The 17,489-nt window shown below is 35.6% G+C and overlaps 1 protein-coding gene across 1 annotated transcript in view; it reads right to left on the bottom strand.

Annotated features, from left to right (window-relative positions):
- LOC107568233 (low-density lipoprotein receptor-related protein 1B-like) overlaps positions 1–17,489 on the bottom strand; it is a 159,521-nt gene that overhangs the window by 9,843 nt on the left and 132,189 nt on the right. Inside the window, exons 34-44 of the mRNA XM_016254167.1 lie at positions 15,834–15,968; positions 15,373–15,502; positions 12,666–12,792; positions 12,396–12,547; positions 11,977–12,101; positions 11,481–11,852; positions 8,798–8,987; positions 7,547–7,751; positions 3,887–4,079; positions 1,546–1,671; positions 13–141 (exon numbers count right to left, since the gene is read on the bottom strand). Of these exons, the coding sequence (XP_016109653.1) occupies positions 13–141; positions 1,546–1,671; positions 3,887–4,079; positions 7,547–7,751; positions 8,798–8,987; positions 11,481–11,852; positions 11,977–12,101; positions 12,396–12,547; positions 12,666–12,792; positions 15,373–15,502; positions 15,834–15,968 (1,884 nt within the window). The remainder of the gene's footprint in view (positions 1–12; positions 142–1,545; positions 1,672–3,886; positions 4,080–7,546; positions 7,752–8,797; positions 8,988–11,480; positions 11,853–11,976; positions 12,102–12,395; positions 12,548–12,665; positions 12,793–15,372; positions 15,503–15,833; positions 15,969–17,489) is intronic.

A 17,489-nucleotide genomic window follows, 5' to 3' on the forward strand; every position in this document is an offset into this window, starting at 1 on the left:
TCGGCCACTTACCACAATATTGCATTTTCTCATCTGACTTGTCTTTGCAGTGGGCAATTCCATCACATGTTAGCTGGTAGTCTATACATTCCCCATTTCCACACTCAAACTCAGTGTGAATGTTGCAAGAGGACGTTTTGGCTATAAAAGTGAGCAAAAAATGATGTTAAAAAAATCTACTTAATCTAAAGTAAATTAATTATGTCGCTAAGGAATACATTTTTGTGTGTATGTGTGTGGGAGTGATGCAAATTGGCATCACAGTTGAGATTACATAAGGTACGAGAAAACATAAGTGGTGCAAATGCTAGGGTTTTGAGGGTGGGTGCCAATGCATTGCTAAGATGGTTTTAAGCTTTTTTTCTGTGTGGTTGCTATAATGCTCTGTGTGGTTGTGTGATTCTTTTTCAACTGGCCCAAGTTAAAAGAATCCAAAATGTCTATGCTATTCTGATCTCTTACTCAATGTAAATATATGTATTTATTTAACTAAACAATATCCACCAGAGTGAATATCAAACATCTGATCACTCAAAAAGTAATAGGGTCAAAGACATTTAATCTCAGTCTATAATAAAGATTTTATAAAGTTCTTAGAAATGTACTTGTATTCATGTCAGATAGTTCATATGGTTTTGAAAAATGTGTTGAACATTTTTAGGAAAATACTTTTACCACTTGGTACCATCAGGTCAAAAGTGTAAATATATATTTTCTTTTTAACTTGAGTGACAACATCATAATCATTACTTCCAGAAAAGTTTAAATATATTTTTCAAAGTAAAAAAAAAACATTTTTATACAATTATCATGAATTAATAATTAATTAGCATCAACATTTTTAAGGGAATCATACTACATTTTACAAGATAATTAAAACATAAAATAAATTCATTTTAATCCATAAATTAAAAACATGCTCATCATAGAAAATATGTATTCAAGTCAAATGTGTTTTAATTAATTTTTGAATAAATAATATGTGACCCTGGACCACAAAACCAGTCTGAAGTTGCACGGGTAAACTGTAGCAATAGCCAAAAACACATTGTATGGGTCAAAATGATAGATTTTTCTTTTATGCCAAAAATCATTAGGATATTAAGTAAAGATCATGTTCCATGAGGATATTTTGTACAGATTTTCAAATAGTTGTATCTCAGCCAAATAGTGTCCTATCCTAACAAAAAAAGCGTATTTATTCATCTTTCAGATGCTGTATAAATCTCAATTTTAAAATGTACACTTAAGACTGGTTTTGTGGTCCAGGTTCACATATATGAAACAAAATAGCATCATGTCATTAGTCCAACCGCTCACCTTTTCTTAATAAACCACACGTTTTGAGGTATCAATTATGTCTGTAGCATAAATGGTACAGGAAGAGTTAAAATCCCTAACCCTAGGTCGAAGCAATAGCCATAGCGATGTTTACATACATACAAAATAAATGCTGGAATAAATGACGCAAAGTAATTTCACATCTTTCTGAGATGGAGGGGCTCATATTCCCTGAGAGTCTAAGGGAAGCGTGGCAAAACTTACACACACATCTGTAGTCATCGAGCAGTATCCGCTCTCCTCGGCAGCTGCAGTTGACTGTGCCATGTGGAGTAAGGAGACACAGGTCACCACAGCCACCATTCAGAACCCTGCATGGAGATAGTTCGCCTGAAACACAGGGACAAAGGAACATCGTGTACCATCACAACAGTGCTCTGAGCATATAAAAAAAGGCCAAATAACAATATTAATCAACAAACAAACAAGAACACAGAGAAAAGTAATTCCAAAGTCTTTGAAGTGAGCAATCCACAAAACTCTGAGCTAAAAAAAAATACACTGACAAATGCAGTACATCAGGGGCTTACTCACTGAATACCCTGGAGTTCCTACAAAGTGCACTTCCTAAGCAAAATCAAAAAGTTGTTAAAAATTTAAAACGGAAGTGTAATCTCAATTAAAGCGGAAGAAGAAAACTCTTGTTTTTCCTTTGTTGGGCTCTGGAAATTAAAAGTGTGTATTCCAAAAGTCTGAGACCACACTTGAAATGTAAGATTTAAAATCGTATTAAACATGACAATAAAAACATTTTAGGATTTTGAAACAATTTAAAACCAAGAAAACTGAAAACGAATAAGAAAACATTGAATTAATTAGAAATATTTCAGATTCTGCTCACTATAATCGAATATGCAAATCCGTGACATTGAACATGTGACTCCTTTGTACCACCAGTGTTCGTTTAGTCTCATTGAGATTGAGTTTTTTTAATTAAATGTTTAATTTTTAAACAGTTTTTATTTTTATATTTTCTATTTGCTTTTTCATTTTAGTTATTACATTTAATTTTAGTAATTTTGTTGTGCAGACAGATAGATAGATAGATAGATAGATAGATAGATAGATAGATAGATAGATAGATAGATAGATAGATAGATAGATAGATAGATAGATAGATAGATAGATAGATAGATAGATAGATAGATAGATAGATAGATAGATGTAAAACGCACTTGTAATTTTCTGACAGGACTTTATGCATTAATTTTACAGACATTTCCATTAACTTTAATACATAATGAAATGTAGTGCAAAATTCAAAATACAGGTGAAACACCTGTAAAAATCAATAAAGAAAATTCTATCATATTCATACAGTACATGTGTTTTTTAGAGTGTATATAGTTTTTATTCATTTTTATTCAATTTTGTTTTAGTTATTTTAGTACATCAAGTTAATTTAATTTAGCTAATTTAAAATGAAAAACGTAGCCTTGGCAACTAGCTGAAACCTTTTAAAGTCAGACATTTTTTTTATACTTTATTTCAGTTAACGTTATTACATTTATTTCAAATAAAACTGAATAATATTTTTTTTATGGTGCACATTTTAGTTTCAGTTTTAGTTAACTATAATAACCCTGCTTTGTACGTACGTCAAATGTTCTCATTTCCATTAAAGCACAATATGCTCTTTGGATAGATTTCAAATCATGCTGGAGAACAGGTTTTCAGTTTATGCTGCCTGACTGCTGTCATTAAAGAGGAAAAAAGAGGACAAATCAAATACTAAGATATTCTGCAAGTTTTACTCAAATCATTATGCAGGTAATATATATTTATAACGAGAAAAAAAAATCTAAATAGAAAGAATAGCCCATTTAATCAGACTGATCAAAGAACTGTTAAATGAACATCCAGACTGTCAGGAAATGTTATGAATCCAGAACATTGCCCCTCTGGGAGCTGTATGAAGCACCCATACCTATGAAGAGCCTCCAGAATCTCTAACTTATCGTGCTGTAACTAAGCATGAATATGGAAACGAATCTCAAAAATCAAAGGTGGTGTGTTAACGTGGCACAGTGTCAGATGAAAGAATTGGAAAGAAAGATTTCTGTAAGAAGATCACATTGTTGATCACAACAGCAGTTATCCTCACATCTGTCTTCGAATGAACACATCTCTCTCTGTCAGTGCTGACTGGTAACATTCCTTAGGTAAAAATGGTTCGGGGCAGACAGCTGCAATAATATGGCATGATCAAACAAATGAGAGGAGAAACCCCCTCACAGCAGGCTCACAAACAGAAACCTTTGGGAGTCTCTTAAACCGATTTCCCGACGTCCTACTTTTCACATTTGCGACAGTTCAGAGCATCCTCTGTGACTTGAGGATGCTTTTTTAAATTAATTATGTCTCCAATTTAGGTTGCTTGGTTACTAAAAAAGTCCACTCTAATTAATCATTCCTACTATTCCTTAGAAATCAAAAAATGCCAGTGCCAGTGAAAGATGTGAATTCAATGCACACAACATATTTATGAAAGTTTCAGAGGCCACTCTCAGAGCCCAATCTTTTTTTTTTTTTTTGGAATACTTACAATTATTAGTGTCTTTGGCGACTGCTATAATTCCCATTGGCTGGTGGGGAATATCAGCCCTGAGAACTTTAGTATCTCCTCCGGTGAATTTGTTGGTCCGTAGCACAGCCCGCCGAGTCCAGTCAGACCAAAAAATGTAGTTTCCGTGGATAGCAAGTCCAAAAAATGTGCCAGGCCCTGACCTTACGATCACCTAACAACAAATACAGAGGGTCAAGTACAGAGCATTTGCTTACAGATTATATATTTGATATGTATTTGTCTGCTGACATGTATTATATACATTATAATATTTGTGAGTGTGTTGTTTAAGTACTGTATATATTAATGGGTAACACATTACAATAAGGTTCCATTAGTTAATGTATTAACTAACATGAATGAACAACGAACAATACATTTATTACAGTATTGATCTTTGTTAATGTTAATTAAGGAAAATACAGTTGTTCATAGCTAGTTCATGTTAATTTACAGTGCATTAACTAATGTTTACAAGCACAACTTTTGATTTTAATAATGCATTAGTAGATGTTGAAATTAATATGAACTAAGATGAATAAATGTAAAAGTATTGTTCATTCTTAGTACATGTTAACTAAAGTAGTTAACTAATAAACCTTATTGTAAAGTGTTACCTATTAAGGTTTCTGGAAGAAGTCTCTTATGCTCAACAAGGCATATATATATATATATATATGTATGTATGTATATATATATATATATATATATATAAACAACTAGGGTTTTTAAAGCATCATTTTAAATGAGTGTTAGATTATCATAAAGGCAATCGAAACATAAATTAAAATAAATTTCTAATATGGTGATGTACTACTGATATATCATGCACCCCCTCAATTTTCAGCCATTCTGTTGTCAAGATATTCACCATTATTAATAGTCATTGCAAAAAAAATAGTAAAAACAATAGCTTTTGGCTGTCCTCTTACACAAGGTTCAAACCAATAGCTTACAATTAAAAACAAGGGACAAAAACACACTCTGACGACCACTGTAAAGTCTCTTTGAGGGGACCAAAAATAATGTGTTGGTAGAGGACATATGCTTTAAATAATCGCCCAGCAGCCAGTTTAGCCCAGATCCTATGAGTGTTAATGCAGGTGTCATGGTGATGGACACAGATATACATCACACGACTCCTTCTGGGAGTTTCCGGCCTGTGGGGCGGGAGGATGTCCCACAGCTCCAGAGACCCAACCATTAACAGGAACACGTATGTAGCCGTGATCACATTAGCCTTGCCACCATGGTGGGGAAAAATAGGACAGGTGTTGATTAAGAGAGCCCAGCTTGAGCAAACAACAACTGGATATTCGAAGGGGAGGTGGGGGGGATTAGGAGCATGCCAGATGGTTTTTGATGGAGCATATTGATTCAGAATTAAATATAGCGGTGCAAGCGTTCTGCTCCAGCACTAATTATCTCTGTTTATCTGATCAAATAGAGTTTTCGGCTAACAACTATAGCCACATGCATTTGCCCGCAGCTCTGATGGGCATTACAAAAAACTTACATCTATAATAATACTCCTCTTTGTGTGGATATGATATAAATGATGGCACCACAGAGAAAGTCTAACCATGTGTACCGTTAGGCTTCCACTCAGTTTCACCACACGAACCTTTTAGCTAAAACCAGTTGGGAGATTCCAACTGCAAGGCAGTTTGCCAAAAACCATGTTGATTTAGTTTTGCTTAATTCTTCACAGTTTAATTGGCTAGTTGATAGGACGGCCCAGCAAGGGTCTCAAAATAAGCTTTTATTACCACTAGTGCGCTTAGTTTGGGAGGTTGAGGTACTCTAATTAACTCTGTCATGTTTCTTCAAAGTGGTTAATTCATTACAATTAAACTGATCTGGTGAAGGGTCAATGGACACAGCATCAGTGGATGCTAATAACTCCAGAGGGTTGCCCGATCTATGGGTGGTCATCAAGTCATTATCGTCTAGATGTAGTGACCCGCTGCAAAACCCAATTGAGGTTTATGTTTTAGAAAATGAGTAGGAATTACTTCAACTGGTGGTTGTTATTTCCACTAATCAAAAGCACTTTATTAAACAACAAGAAACAAATGAAGAAAGAAAAAAAAAAATGTACAGGAAACTGGAACAGGAAACCCTCTAGGGTTCATTTAACAAGATTCATTGTTTAAAAAGCAATAACAGAATAACATCTTAACAACAAACAATAATATGCAATTAATTGTGATCAATTTGAGCATATATGTTCAATAAGATTTAATTAATTCTTTCTTGCATTAGATAACATTAGATATGCACTGAACTAACAATGAACTAACTAGGGGTGTGTCCGAAGCTGAATACCTTATTCGGAATGGCACGGATAATGACTTTAAAACGAATAACGAATAATTATGTCAAATAATATTCGGCTGTGACTGACACAGACACTCCATGTGTTTGCTGGATAACAGGTGATCCAGGGGAAAGCATGATATTATACATAATCTCTAAAATCACTACACAATAATGAGTGTGTAAAATGAATGAGTGTAAACATGAATGAAATGAGCACAAATCAAATAGCCGCGTTGCTGTGGCCTGTCCGTGTGTCTCCCAGAAATCAGAGCTTGGCAAGATTAAATCAACTAAACTACTACATCATACACATGTTCTACTATTTGATATGTATATTTAAATGAATGCATGAAGCACAGGATGCACAGCAAGATCGCAAATCAAACAGACACATTCCATCTCTGCACGTTTCTCAGAAACCCAACCAGCTCCAGCCTAATAATCAACTAAGATACATATACATTTTCTACTGCTTGGTATGTCCATTTAAATGTTTTAAACTTTGTATGATAGGCTACAAATGTATCTGCCTCACTCTCTCTCAGAGACGGCGTTTATACAGGTATATTCTTTATAATTTGTTCAGATTTGCATTTGTACGCATAGTAAAAGATTTTTATTTTTTATTTCTTTCAACCTCCATGTTCTCTAATCAGCTATTTATACAGTCAGCCTCCTCTTATTTGAGGTTGTGGTTGTCCTGACATTACTCAGTACACAGAGTTATATATTCCTCCTATTTTACTTTTATTAGCATTTATTATTACTTATTATTTTAATTATTTATTATTTTAATAAGAACTTGTTAATCACGAAAGGTCCCCGAGCTGGGACTTGAACTCAGGTCTCCCGAAGCACAACTGCATTACACCTAAAAGCACGGTCTAAATGAGGCTATTGGCTCAAATGTTCTAATCATAATGAAAAATATTATTTTATCAGTTATAAAAGACATATTTGTTAAGTTATAACTACAAAGAAAAAAGATAGGCTGTAAAACCACAGACATGACGGTTTTCAGTTTAATTGTACGCACTTCTGGATAAAGCCCCATCCACTTCCATTGTTACAGCTTGTTACAGTTACAAATATTGGCTCCGCTGCACAGCCCTACAACTAACGTTGGAACAATTTTTTTAAAGCATTAATTCATTTAGTTTAATTTATAAAATTGATAAAATATTACATATTTTATAAATGATAAAAGACTACGTTTAGAAATTAGCATCAACCTAGATTAATAAATGCTGTAAAGCAATTTTAATTGAAAAAAATGTTCTGTGAAACACCATGAAACAGAGAAAGAGTCATACTCACATGTCTGTGGGAGCCATCATATTCACAGCGTTCAATTTTGCCCAAGCTGCCATCAGAGAAATACAGCTTTTCCGCTTTATGGTCAATTGTGAGTCCGTTAGGAGTGAATACATCTGTGCTAATGATGACTTTCATGTTATTTCCTGCAAGAGTGGAGCGCATGATACTGGGGTGCTGCTCATTCCAATTGGTCCAAAACATGAGGCTACAAAGTACACAGGACAAAAAATTAGAGCAATAGAAGCGATTTTACAGACAGCACTAGCAAGACGATTCAATACTGTCGTCTGCCGGTATTTTTAAACCGACTCTATGACGCATGGGAATATCACTGACTGCACAAATAATAGTGGACAGAAAGTACTCAGGGCCTATTTGACGTTTCTCTTACAAGTTCCTTTCACAGTCTAATTCCACGGTCTAATTGAAAATTAGTGATACATGCTGACTTTCTATGCCAATTAATCATTTCAGGTTAGATTCTAATTAACAGCAGTCGGTAGTCCATTTGAAAAAGTGCCAGATTACCAAGTAAGCATATTCTCTCCAAGGTTGAGGGTTTAATGTAGTCGGTGAACTCAGGGTCAGCACATCTTTCTGAATATCAATGCTGTTCATCAGTCTCAAATGGTTCTTTTAGAGTGGATATTTAAGTGCATATACCATCCACTATGTCTGGAGAGTTGCCACTCTGCTGGATCAGGAATAAAAATATCCCATCCACAACAAATTTCACATGGCGCCCTGCTCATCTGATGAGGTCAAACTAATTAAAATGTTTTCCTTCTTGACTGATTGACATTCCATATATTTTAGTTTTCCTGTGTGTGACAAATCAATTTGCTCTTGATTTTAAAAGTTAATATGCTTCCTCCTGACAATAAAAATCAATTTTGTTTCACACTATGCGTTGACAAAGTGAATGTGTTCATTTTGTTTAGTCTATAGCAAATGAAATCTTTCCCTCTGTTGGAGCAGAAAAATGGCACGTTTTATACGCGTCACACCAAATGTAATTGGTTTTTGCATGTCACATGACCGATGACTGGGCATTTTGAATGTTCTGAAGTGCAAATAAGCATGTCAATGCACATGACAACAAACTCAAACTCTCATGTGAAATGATATCTTTCTGTACAAAAGTATTGCCCTTGATTATTGCTAAAAACGCTCTCGATGGCATTTTTTTGGACAGTATTCTTTACAGACCGACAATATCAGATACCCAAATGAGCAAAAAAATTCCCTTACTTTTGACATTCATCCAGGGCCAAGATGTGGGGATGGTCATCCTCAGACATGGTGACAACGGCTTGCCTGGTAAAAGCTGCTTGTCGGCTCTGGTCTACTGTGTATCTGCTGATGCTTGAGGTGGTGGAACTAGTCCAGTAAATCGTGTCCCAGGCACGGTGATAAGCCAAGCCCTCAACCGAACCCACACCTACAGAAAACAACAAGCTACAGTTTGACCATGCTAAGACATACTGAATCCAGTCGCATGGAAAGGTGATTAAATAGTGTGTTTTCATTGATATTGCAGTTTGGAAATGAACAGACCTCTGTGTGTTAATGCTTTCACCTGTAGTATTAACAGCTTAGGTGTTTATTTTTTTTTAGATAGATAAATGTTATAAATTATCTTTTTTTTTACTATATTTAAATACATTGTGAATAACACAGTGAGTGTGTGCATTCAGAAAACCATAATCAATCAAAGCGACATCTCACTAAGCATTATAAAACAGTTAGGCTTTGTCTGCTATCATGTCTAAAAATTCATCAGTGAAATAGCAATTGTTTAAACTAAAGCTAAAAATGTAGCTAAAAATGCTACTATTTGAAAGATCTTAGAGAATATAGTCTGCAGAAATCCATCACTAATTAATCATTCACAATAAAAAGTGCCTGACAGCTTGCCTTTGTAGAAACTGTTAGAGAGGCCAGGGAGTAATTAACAGGGGATGTATGACTTAATTAGGGAAATACAGATTAACGTCCTCACCCTCTCCTGGTGACAGAATGGAGAGGGTGTTTGTATGCGTTTCTAAGTGTGCATGTAGTCAAGGTGGCTGGGATTGGCTTTCATCTCTGGGAAAGTGAGTGAACTCGAATGTGGAGACGCCATCAAAAGAGCCAGCTCATTTCAACCTGTAGTCAACATTACACTCTCACTCTCTCTGGCTGGGGTACTTATGGTCAAATGGATAGAGGTGGAGGATATCTGTGAATGTTACAGTGTGGCATGGGTATAAAAAGTACATGTGAATGGTGAAATGCACTTCTCCTTCAAAAAGTGAACATTAACAGGCTGGATACGCATCAAAATATCTAATCTGAGTTTTAGGCTGAAAAAAAACGTTACTGCAAAAACCTGTTAACTGGTTAACAGTATGTTTCCTTACTGTATACAGTGAATAACTGTAATAGATCTAACCTTAACTTACATTTAGTGTGCATTTACATTAAAATACTGTAAACTGACATTCCCAGAATTCCCTGTGTGACAGGTCACATTTGATGGTTTTTCGATTAAGTAACTATGTTTTTTCAGTTATGGCAGTTTCAGTTCCGGCAACCACAGCTTTTTGTGTGTGTGTGTAATTTTCATGTTTTTCCCAGTATACTGTACACTTGAGAGAAAAAACAAACCAAAAAAAAAACAGTGATCCTAACTGATGTAAATTATATTTTGTTACATATGCTAAACAAAGGCAAGGATGAATCAGAACAAAACCATTTACACGATCACAAAGTGTAGCCTAAAAAAAGGCTAATCAAGTAGAAGTGAAATTTGAAGAAAAAAAAAAAAAAAAAGGTCTAATTCCTTAAGGAGCAATGAGGCTAGTTAAAACAGAATTCAGAGAGTACTGTAAGTGGATAGAAGCACCAATCATGGAGCACAGAAGCTTTCTAAGTATATCTGCTTCATCGCATTAACCCCAGCAAAGTGAAATGAGCTGGGTTACTAAGTACCGAAAAGGTATTAAGGGATTTCTTTCCCCGTTTACCTAGGACACAGAAATGGTTTTTCGATTTAAAGGATAGTCCATCTTATTCAAGAATTTCTGGTGTACATGTACATTATTGCTACGTCTTATTACCTGCCATTTGAACCTAATTGTGTCAGTATGAGTTCTGAATCTAAAATTACGTTGTAAACAATTGAAAGTCCATCTGTAAACACACACTACAGTATGTGCAGTTATTATAAGCAGTACATGAGTTGTTTGATAATAAAATCTGTCATAGTTGTCTCATTACACTGTAAATGGATAATACACAGTCAATTAGGCATATTAGGTTTCCATTGTGGGCCACTATCAGATGTGAATATCGATCGCGGCTGAAATGTCTGCCGTATATAGCGTACATGAGGAAATCAATAACCATATTCTGAACTTTCCAACAACAGTGACAGGCAGGATCTTGAAAAATATCACCCTGCTTCCATTCATATTTCTGTTACAGTTTGAGGACGGTGGAAATGAGACACGTGATTTTAATCCATCAAGAGTGAGGACACAGAAAAAGATGCAGTGTTTTAAACATCTTTTTTGACAGTTAAATTGGTCCCATTTAGTTGCAGAAAAATTGAGGTAGCTATTATAACACTTTTAATAGATGTTGGATGCATCGAGGCCTTGCTGTACATCACAGGCAATGCCACTTACCGTTCCCAACAAATGGCCTTTCACAAATGGCTGCTAAGAAGCTGGAATGGTTCTAGCGGCAGAACATTAAACAATATGTGGGTCACTGCAATGAGTCTGCATCAGGACGACGACAGGACCAAAAACAAATGCCCACTTTTGTGGAAGAAGCATCTTTGGACATCTTTCATGACCAACAAAAGGCTAGCAATTAGTAGGATTTTCCAAATGCCCCTTGAAACCCATTTATGCATGAAAGCACTAAAAAAACCAACCAGACTTACTTTCAACTATGATCTGTCTTCCAGACCAATCATCATTGATCATCTGAATATTCCCAAAATGGATGTCGCTGAAGAATATGCGGTTGTGGTGTGAGGCCTGCTGCCGATAATCGAATGCCAGAGCGATGACATTTTTGAAGTAGTCTGGATTCTCAAAAGGTTGGAGAGGGGAGTTAAGATCACTGTCGTCAGACAGGTGGATGCTTTTCAAGATGGTCCGTTCAGAGTACAGAAGATAGCCCTCATATCTTTGGCAAGCAAAGCCATCTTCGGCTAAGTACCCATGAGCACATGAACACGTCCTTCTTCCGCTGCCCAGGTGAAAACACAGCTGCTGACAACCTCCATTGCTCCTCGCACACGGGTTTGTGCCTGCATGCCAAAGCATAGAAAAACATCACTAGATGAACACCGAGATATTCATTATAATTGTGTTTTGTCCAAAGAATACATATGTGGCATAATAAAAATGAACTCATTAAATTGAAACCTCAACCTTTCTCCCGGCCTTTGTTAAACACTTTCACGTCCTTCAGGTTGACACCAAGACCACTTCTTATCGTGACAGCATCAGTGGCATCGCTTTTGAATCCACGCCGGATCGATCCGTTGCCATGGGCTCTGCCACAGACGGCACAGAAAAAGAGTCTGACATCAGCGTTATGATGGTGGTTATCTAATTAAAAGCAGCAAGACACATTAAAAAACTGCAAAGCCGAGAAAACGTCACCTTGCCGATGACTTACAGTACATCCTATTTACATAAGGCCTACGGAGTCTGCCTGGGAGACGACAGAATCATACGGCAGGTCTCAATAATAACCTTGCTCGGAAGGGGTTAATCCATTGAGACTAGAGCAGCTGGCTCCGTGGGCCACTTTGGAGAGTGTAGCACTTAGTAAAATAATAAATTACCTGTCAGACCAGTAGATGTAAGCCCCGAACACAGCCACGGAGAACAGGTCCACGTTGGCGGCTGACAGTACAATCTCTCGGCCCTCCCCGGTTTCAAGGTTGATCCTTTCTATCTTGTCGGTCCGGGCGTCGCACCAGTATAATCTATTTTCCTAGAAAGCAATTTGAAAATGCACATCAGCGCCTCTCCCTTTGAGCAGCCCCATTTTATCAGCATCAGAAGAAAAGAGAGTGAGCAGAGTAACAGGAAGTGGAATCAATTTGCCCTACCTCATAGTCAATGGTGATTCCATTCGGCCAGGCGATACCAGAACTGACCAGGGTCACTTGGTCTGAACCATCCAGCCGTGCACGACCTATGCAAGGATTCTTCCCCCACTCAGTCCAGAATAAATAACTGTTGATTGGAAAAATCAGATGTGGAATACTACTTTAACCATGCCAAATTCTACATTTTATAGTGACTTATAGTGAGGAAAGCCACAAACCTGTTATCATTTGTTCACTCTAATGTCATTCCAGACAAATATGATTTTCTTTATTTTACTTAAAGCTGCAGTCCGTATCTTTTTTTGGTTAAAATGATCCGAAATCAATATTTAAGCAAGTACATAACCAGCCAGTGTTCAAAACTATCGCCTTACTTTAGCCCAATTCACAATGGTTATCTTATAATAATGTTTTCTAATTTGAGTGGTACGGGTAGGTTTTCGCGTGAAATTCGAGCATGGCACTGCGTCATTACGTCACGTCTGTAAACATAAAGAAGTTGTCCCGGCTACTAGGCTATTGCATGTGAGGATCCTGCAGGTGGCCAATCGTTTATAGCCTTTTCTCACAGCAGCCAGAATAATTAAATGTATAATTTTGATGGTGGATTTTAATCCATAAAGGATTATGTGTTTATGAAACACATGTGAATGAAATTAAATTATATTCCAGTTATAAATGTGCTTCTGATTACAGATAGCCTGGGATTACAAAGATTTGTATTTTAAAGAAAAAAACATTTCGAAGGGAGCATAATTAGCTTTTTGGGTTAAAATAATTTCTTAGAGTATGACAATTAGATTAGACTGTGCAGAAATTTTAATCTACACACTAATACACACTATACTCATAGTCACCAATGCTGATGTTGTTAACATGAAACATTTGAGAATAAAGAATAACAATAATAATAATTTGCACGGTTTGATGTGATATGAGCTAACCAAACTTTAGATTTAATCACCATTGGTAATGAGATTTATGGTAATGCTTTTTTCCTCAGTTGGTCAGAACAAACGTGGCAGACTTGTTACTTACTTGTTCAGATGGCAATATCTGGTGAAAATGCTTATTTGAGTCATATATTCCAAGACGTAGGCTAGAATCTGTGATTGCGAAGTACAGTAAATATCCACACCGGTGTGGTGACTGACTGCCACACATACTCTTCAAATAATTAGATTAATCCGCGCTGGAGCCAAACCGACTCACAACCCACGCAAGCTAGATAATTCTGCACACAGCTGCAATTCCAGGTTTTCAAACAGAGATGGCGACAAAGAGGCAAAATTTACGGACTGCAGCTTTAAGCAGAAAACAAAAACTTGAAGACTCCAAGCTTCAAAAAGGAGGGAAAAGTATCATAATTGGTCCATACGACTCATCATCATTAAATATATTTTGACATTAGCCCTAGAGCTCCTTGGCATGTTCATTAGAGAAGTACAGTATGAATCATTGTGAACAAATCATTCTTTTGAACTGAATCTTTTCAATGAAATTTTTTATTTGATTTTTAAAACTTATAAATCTGTATTCTATAATTCATAGTGACCTTAAAGGCATTGATCAAAAATTATGGCATTGTTTATTCAACCTAATGTCATTCCATACCCATACAGCTTTCTTACCTTCTTACTTATAACAAAAAAAGTGAAGACATCAAGCTTAAAAATGAAAATAAAAGCATCACACAAAGTTGTCCATATGGCTCATCTGAATCATCTGATAAATTTATTATTATTTTTTTTTTTAGAAACAGTCGTTTATTACTGAATATATCTTGACATTGTACCTAGAGCACCTTGCATGTTCATTAATGAACCATGCCTTTGAACATATTTTCAATGAATCATTTGATTCTTATCTGACTGATATGGTTCACAATGAATGGGTTGTAGACATTAATTAAGTCATATGAACCACTTTTGTGATACTGTTTGCATCCTTTTTTAAGTTTGAAAGCTTTATCCATTCACTATAAAATTACAAGGAAAAGAGCCACCAGGACAGAACTTCTACTTTTGTGCTCTGCAGAAGTAAGTTGTATGGCTTTGGAATGACATGATGGTGAGTAAAAGATGTCAGAGTTTTTATTTTTGGATGAACTATTCCTTTAAAGTGTATAACTGTTGTTATTCCACCAAGGAACCATCATTCAAAGTTTGACTCAACTGGAAAAATGAAAAGACATATTTCATAGCCTTAGGCTTGAATAGGAGGCTGTTTTTTTTAAGAGGATCCCACTCCTGATGCTGTCTGCTGTCAGCAGATTGATGGTAGATGGGTTAAAGCGCTCATATATCTTTTCACTTTGTGATTCTGATTGAAGGTTGTAAACATCAAATTCAAGGCAAACACAGACAAATCTGGCAAGAAAGTAAACCATAAAGTTTGACCCTAATTACTGAAACAATACCATAATGGACTCCAAAATGGACCTATGCCTAAATGGATATGCATATCTGGTTTTAAATTCTTAATTTGATTCATTAGTGGAGTCAGATCACAAAATTTATTTGACCTTCAAAGGTTTAAAATGCATTTTCATTTCTCTTCCAAGAGCTCATTGTATTATCTGGTCTAATGCACTTGCATAGTTCCCTAAAATTCACTCAGTAATTTCTAAAATGCTTCTAAAAATTTATATTACTGAACAGTAGACATGGCTGAAACTGATCCGTTGTCTCAGAAGCATCTGACGTACCCTCTCTGTGGATGCACTGCAATGGCTCTTGGCTGGTCCAGCCCTTCTGATATTACAACTGAACGGTAGAGACCATTCAGACGAGCAATTTCAATCAGGTTGAGGCCATGGTCTGTCCAGTAAAGGTTACCTGGAAAATAAATAAATAAAATGAATAAATGTATTTATATATAAATAAATAAATAAATAAAGATGTTTCCAAATTGCAATAATATTTCACAATATTACAGTTTTTAAAGTTTTTAAATTGTATTGTATTATATTGTATTTATTGACCAAATATATGCAACCTTGGTGAGCAAGACACTTTCAAAAACATTAAAAAAAAGAATTGTACTGACCTCAAACATTTTAATAGTATTATATCTAAAGGCTAGAAATGCAAAGATTTTATTTGGATTCCTTGTGACAATGGTAAAAAATGGCAGCATTCTATTGTTAAAATAATGTTTGTGTCTTACCAGCAATCCAATCGACTGCGATGCCCTCCACTCTGTTGATGCCAGTAGTGACAATGTCTTCCCTCCATGTTTGATCCCTCTTGGCTCTTGAGATCCGGTTTAATCCCATGTCTGTCCAGTAAACTGTATCATTGCCTGTATGAAGGAGGACATATTTCATGAAGAATAAAACTTGCAACATAAATAGTGTATGAGAAAGCATCTCATACCCTTTATGTCAAAAACAGAAAGAAATGAAGCAGAAATATTCTGGACACTTCTAATATTGTTCGTAAGGGACCCCATATTAATTTCTAATGCTGTTTAGTAGTAACAATAACTAAAGAAACCAACAAGCATTTTGTAATGGAATTTCATTCAAAGTGCTAAAGTGACATACAAACATTGTGTAGCAAACAAATCAAACAAGATTAGCAATGACTAATTTATTGTTTTGACAGAAGCATGCTCTAAATGTAAGTGGTGTTTTTGCCCAACAACTGAGTGTGACGAGAGCAGTTATTTATTTGCATCCTCCTGTTATTACTGAATTCACACTCAGCTAACGGATCTCTTACATGTGACAGCAGCCAGCTGGAAGGCCCTCATCTGTTTCATGCTCCAACAAGCTGCCTCTAAATAACATGCAAATGTTATGCATGTGTAATCAGCTGTAATAGGCTGAGCTGGACTGGGGTTTTCTTCACCTGAGATGAGCGGATTCTGGTGGTAGGCGAGAGCATTTGCATTGATACTCTCTGACCATCTGCCGCTATTGCCCTGCTGCTGAGGTCAGCAATTCTGCCATGTTTCCCAACCCACACAGCATGTGACAAACGACCTGTTTAGCTAATGAGTTAAAGTCGCCAGTTGAATATTATTTTATTAGTTTGAATATATATAAACCTCCTTTCAGTTTAAGCAGATACAAAGGATGAAGTAGGCTATATTACAAAGTAGTGGTTTTCTTGTTAAATTCATTATTTATTGACAACAGCACCTACTACTGTATATAATAATAATTATTATTATTAATATTATTAGTATTAATGAACATGGTACACAATATTATAATATTAAAATCTATTGTAAAATATAATAAGACTTTTTTTCATTGAATTACAGCCCTTATTTTTAAGGACCCATTATTATTATTATTATTATTATTATTATTATGAAACATAGTAGTAGTGCTATTTTATGTTACCATATTGCTAATTTAAATAACTAACTAAATACATAAAATCATGGCAAAAAAAAATATAACTTTAACATGACAAAATAAATAGCAAATAGTTACACAATGCAATAATAATTTGAATATTGTAAATTGAATGCAATAATAATTGTATTATTGTAAATTAATATAGATTTATAACTTTTTTTAGCTATTATCTAATTTAACACAATAATACTACAGTAGGTCTGTACTACTGCATGCATATGTGTTTGCATGTTTATGGAAATGTCTCATATTATTGATTGTTATAATGCTAATTTGGTACCATCACATGTGGACTGCCCCCTTGACGCTCACTTCATTTATGCCACTTGTCACCACAAAATGCTCCCCTGAAACAGGCTGAATAATCTTGCATCAGACCGCAGTCAAATTAACCTAATTCACAGAATGAATAATGCATAGTATGACAACAACCCCTCAATGCCATCAACGTG

This window comes from Sinocyclocheilus grahami, unplaced genomic scaffold, assembly GCF_001515645.1.
Source record: "Sinocyclocheilus grahami isolate Dianchi unplaced genomic scaffold, SAMN03320097.WGS_v1.1 scaffold1226.1, whole genome shotgun sequence".
In the NCBI taxonomy this organism is placed as follows: Eukaryota; Metazoa; Chordata; class Actinopteri; order Cypriniformes; family Cyprinidae; genus Sinocyclocheilus; species Sinocyclocheilus grahami.